The 5,418-nt window shown below is 13.5% G+C and overlaps 1 protein-coding gene across 1 annotated transcript, besides 8 other annotated features; it reads right to left on the bottom strand. All coding sequences in view use genetic code 6, as the record gives it.

Moving 5' to 3' along the window:
• Positions 1-8: part of a microsatellite that runs on past the window's edge.
• Positions 1-9: part of a microsatellite that runs on past the window's edge.
• Positions 10-858: 849 nt separating this feature from the next.
• IMG5_063680 (hypothetical protein) lies at positions 859-2,235 on the bottom strand. Its single transcript, XM_004036965.1, has 4 exons — positions 1,897-2,235; positions 1,508-1,790; positions 1,126-1,320; positions 859-1,069 (listed from the first exon to the last, which is right to left on the bottom strand). The coding sequence occupies exons 1-4, from the start codon at positions 2,229-2,231 to the stop codon at positions 1,004-1,006; spliced, it is 879 nt and encodes a 292-aa protein (XP_004037013.1). The 5' UTR covers positions 2,232-2,235; the 3' UTR covers positions 859-1,003.
• Positions 1,813-1,855: a microsatellite.
• A 382-nt stretch (positions 2,236-2,617) lies between the features above and the next one.
• Positions 2,618-2,664: a microsatellite.
• Positions 2,665-3,602: 938 nt separating this feature from the next.
• Positions 3,603-3,670: a microsatellite.
• Positions 3,659-3,690: a microsatellite.
• Positions 3,691-4,673: 983 nt separating this feature from the next.
• Positions 4,674-4,722: a microsatellite.
• Positions 4,674-4,723: a microsatellite.
• The last annotated feature ends 695 nt before the right edge of the window (positions 4,724-5,418 follow it).

The following is a 5,418-nucleotide window of genomic DNA, read 5'->3' on the forward strand; positions in this document are numbered from 1 at the left end:
ATAAAAAAATACTCAACATTAATAAATACCATCATAAAAATTAATTAAGAAATATCCACAAAAGAAGCTAAAATACCATAATTTCCTGTCAAACTTAGAGGCAAAATAGAGCTTATTCCAAAAACAGAAATTCCCTAACTTATGCTTGCAATATTTTCCTTAGTTTAATATCCTATTCCAGACTAAAAGTTGAATTATCCTTAAATAACTTACGGTGTTTTTTAAATATTATACACTTCTGAGTTTAAAAAGGAAATTTCTATAATTAAAAACTTAGGAGGATTTCTTATAAAAGAAAAATTTATTTCTAATATATTTTCAGATGAATCTTTTACAAAAATTTCAATTGTATAATATTCAAAGTCATTTATTTAAATTTTTAATATTTTCTTTATTTCGTTTAAGTTATTTATTACTAAATTTCTCTCCTAAAATATTACCAAAACCGTATTTTTTTCAATTTATAATTCATATTCTATTTATTTCTCAATTATTTTACAAATCTAATAATTTTCGTCTTTTTAATAACCCTATGGACAATCCAAAAGGCAATTTCCATTAAATAAGTAACTTCCTTTTAAGCATATTATGCAATTTTTATAATTATTATTATCACATTTAGAACAATATTAATTAAAGCATTTCTCACAAACCATTTAGTCTTTATTTTCGTAATATTTCTCCGGACAAGAAATATTACAAGTATTATTTTATTAAAAAAAATAAGATTATTTGCAAAATATGCAATCTTAATTTGTCTATCCAAAACACTTTAAACAAAATTCATGACATTATTCGCATTTTTTTTCTTTTTAATTGAAATAATAATTATCTAAACATTATAAATAACATGTTTTTTCAAATAAAAAAAATTAATTTTCACATTTAGTACATTCGCCTGAAAAATCAGTACATTCAGAACAATTTAAAGGACATTTTTGACATGTTTAATCATATTCTTTATAATAAGATAAAGGACAAGTATATAAGCAAATGTTATTTGTCAAATCTAAATATGTATTATTTATACATTTTAAACAAGAAGTTTGAGAAGTACATTCTTCGCAATCTTTTTTTTTTATATTAAAAAAATTTTTTTTTTTTGGGAAGGGGGGGGTTATTTACATTAGGAACAAAAAACACATATTCCATCTGTATTTCTGAATTAATTTTATAAACATATATTTTCTTTTTTACAAGTATTTGAGTCTTAAACAATAGTTCCTTCAGGACATTTATCAAAACATTATTTTTCATATAAAAAATAATCTGCTATACATTATGTACATTCATTTTGGTTTAAACATTTAAAACAGAAATCTTGTTTATTTATATAATAATTAATATTATTTATTAAATTAAAAAAAATAAGATTGATATTTTTATTTTTTCTGTAATTTTTATTTTATTAATAAAAAAATGCTATTTATTTAATTTTTTTTTTTTTTTTTTGATAATTAAGTTTTTTTTAAAAAAAAATAGTAATATATATTATTATATTTTTTACTAAATTAACAAGAAACACACTTTCCATTTGAATCTTTATATTCATTTTCCATACATTATATTTATATCTATATTTATATTTAGCATTAATTTCCAGGAATAATATCAGTTCCTGGAGGACATTGATCATAACATTTTTTTTCATATAAATATTTATCATTAAAACATTTAAGACATTCATTTAATTATATACATTATAAACAATTTTATTAACATTTTTCATAATCAATTTTTATTTGCTGAATACCCAATAAATCATTACCTTCTAATAATATTTGGAATTGCTTTATTTATTTTTTAAAAATATAAATATTAATAAAAAGAGTTAAATATATATTAAAAAGATTAATTTTTTATAAATAATATATTATTATTATTATTTTAAAAAACCAATTTTTAATCTGTTTGATCTACTTCCAAAGCCAATGAATGAAATTTAGATTCTACATAATTAGATAAACAATAAGTACTATCATTTTAAAAAAGAGAATAATTTTCAGTATGTACATATTCTTTTATTATTTTAGAATTAACATATAATTTGTATTTACTATATACGCTCCAACGTTAAAACAATACTAAATTAATATTAATATTTAATTTATAATAAGGATCTTTTATTTCCAAATTTAATTTTAATATTTGATCACTTTTTAATATAAGTAAATTAGGTTGAATATTTTTAATACATTATATTATACATTCTTTATTTTATAAAAATCCATCAGAAGTTTAAATTATAATTTTATTTATATCAGATAGTCTTTTTGCTGTATATTCATCACAACTATTTTTAAAACTTTCAATTTAAAATATAGTAATCTATGTATTAATCTCATTCAGTAATTCTTTTTATTAATGAATAAAGAAAATAAAAAGAAATTTTGGAATTACAATAAACGAATATAAGAAATTTAATAATAGATTAAAACATTTTTGAATTAATTAAGTATATACAATATTTTTAATTATATTTTTTTTTATTTTTAGAAAAAATATTAAATATAAAATTATTAAAAAAATTATAAAATTTAATATAATATAATATTTTTAATTTATTTATACAATGAATTATTATCAGAAAATATATTAAAATATCTATTTGTTCTTATAGAATAATTATATATATTTAATTAGAAAATTGATTATATTTCAATTTTATTATTGACAAAAAAATTTAAAAAATATTTTATTTTTTTATTTTAATTGAGGATAAAACTGCTTTAATTATTAAATTATTATAAATTCTTTTATAAAACTTTATTATTTTTTTGACTTAATTCAGCTTATTTTTATTTATATTTTTTGTTTTAAAATAAAAATATTATATTATTTACTTTTTTTTTTTTTTTTATAAATTAAATATTTTTAAATAATTTTAATTTTGTTTTTTTAAATTGATAAATTTATTAATTTTTCTATATATTATAATTTATATTTTCATTATTATTTAAAACTTTATTTTAATATTATTAATCTTTTTTATTTTTTCTATTTCAACTATTATTATATTAGAAAATAATCACATATTCATTTTTTTTAAGATATTATTTATTTATAAAATTTATTTTTTGTTTACAAAATCTAATTATATTTTATAATATTTTTTACTTTAGATTAATTATTTCAAGTAATTTTTTTAAAAAAATATTATGTTAAATTAAATAATCGAGAAATTTTTATTTAAATATAATTATTATGTGCTTATATAAATAAAATAATGAATATTTAAATTAATTTATTCTAAAAAATTAATAATAATCTATATTTTTGTTTTTTAAATAAAATAGACTAAATTTAAATATTGTATTAAATTATACATATAGAAAAGATAATAATTTTATTATTCTTTTCTTAAAAAATGCTAATAATAAATTAAATTTAAATATATAATGCAATTTATATAAATGTAAGTAATATTAATATGCTTATCATTTTTAATTTAGATTTAATTAAAATATTATTATTATATATAAGTTATTATTTTTATATTATCATTCTATATATAAAAATAATGAATATTATATATTAATACTATTTTATAATATTTATAAAAATTTATTTTATTCTATACCTGTCTTCATTTTTTTACCGTCAAAAAACATAATTTATTATTTTTAATTTAAAATCAAATAATTTATCTTTTTATTTTTAAAAAAAAATATAATAAAAATAAATATAATATATTTTTGCTCTTTTAATTTATTAGGAGAATAATATATATATATGATCAACTTACATTTTTATTTTGATTAACTGTTTTAATAACTAAAAAGTTAGTTTTTGCAATATATATTGTACTATTATTATTAAATTCGAATTTTTACCCAGTTTTTATTATATTATTTTTTAATAATGCACTTATATATTCATAAAACGAATATTTACTAATTTTTGGTGTATTTATTATAAACATATCATATATTTTAATATTTAAATAAAAATAGTTATTCTTAAATAATTTTTAAAATTTAAAAGAAAATATCTAAAAAAAATATAAAATTAGAATGTTAAAAACTATTTAAGAAAATAAAAAAAATATAGTTTAATGAAAATAGAAGAATTATTATTGTTTTATAAATAAATTTCAATAATTATTTATGAATCTAATCTAATCTTAATAAAAATTACATATTTAAATAAAAAAATATTACTATTTATAAAATTTTCATTAATATGAAAATACTATATCTCAAATAATTTATTTATAAATTTTATTGTAATAATATAGTTTAAAAAATTCGTATTTTTTTCAAAAATTAAATTATTTGTTTTAATTTAAGTTATTTTATTTTAAGATGTCTTATTATTTAAAAAATATAAACAAAAGAAGATAATAAATAATCAAATCTTAAAAAAAAAAATTAATCAAAAACTTTATGAATTAATTATTATAAAAATATATATAAAGTATATAAAAATTTGAATTAAAAATAAAAAATGTTTTAAATATAAATTTAATAAATATATATATTATATTGTAATATCTAAATTAATTTTTATAATAATAAATAAATTTTATAAATTTTTTATTAAAATTTTTCTTTTTTGATTAAATTAATAATTAATATATTAATTATAAAACAATATATATTTTAGAATAATATTTAATAAATATATTATATAAATGCATTGAGAAAAGTTTAAAAGTATAACATCATATTACATTTAATTATATTAAATTTTATTTTAATTTTATTTTTTATTATTTTAATTAAAAGTATAAGAAATATATAATAATTTAATATTATAATGAAAGAATATATATAATAAATGAGAAATAATCTATTAAATACATATAAAAAAAAAAATATATTTAGAAAAATTTGTATTAATATTCTTTGAATATTATTATTTCATGTTTTTATATAAAGAATATAATAATTATATGATTCGCCTCTATTTAATATTTTTAAAATAGTTATTTTTTATAAATTATCTTAAAACACATATTTTTCTTAATTTTCAATAAAATCGCAATTTATTTCTAATAATATCTTCGTTAAGAAAATTATAAAAAAAGAAAAAATAATTTATTAGTATTATATAAAAATGCTTACCTACTAAAGATTATTCTTAGCTAAAGTTGATTATAAAAATACTAAAGTTGTAATTTATTAACTGAATAATACTAAAGGAAATTTACCTAATGGTATTATGGCTAATATTTTGATTTTAATTAATTAGATAGTAAGAAAAAGGCTATTACTTTATTAAAAAATATAGTTTTTAAATATATTACTCAAAGTATTTTTTGATTTTATTTATTATTTTATTAAATAAAAAAAATAATCATAGTTTCTAATATATTTGATTTAAATATTTTTTGTTATTGATATAATTAATTTTCTTTAAAAAAAAAGTAAAAAAGTTTTATATAAAAGTTTATTTTTATTTTAACAGAAATTATTT

Source organism: Ichthyophthirius multifiliis, assembly GCF_000220395.1.
Source record: "Ichthyophthirius multifiliis unplaced genomic scaffold scaff_1120509250296, whole genome shotgun sequence".
Taxonomy (NCBI): Eukaryota; Ciliophora; class Oligohymenophorea; order Hymenostomatida; genus Ichthyophthirius; species Ichthyophthirius multifiliis.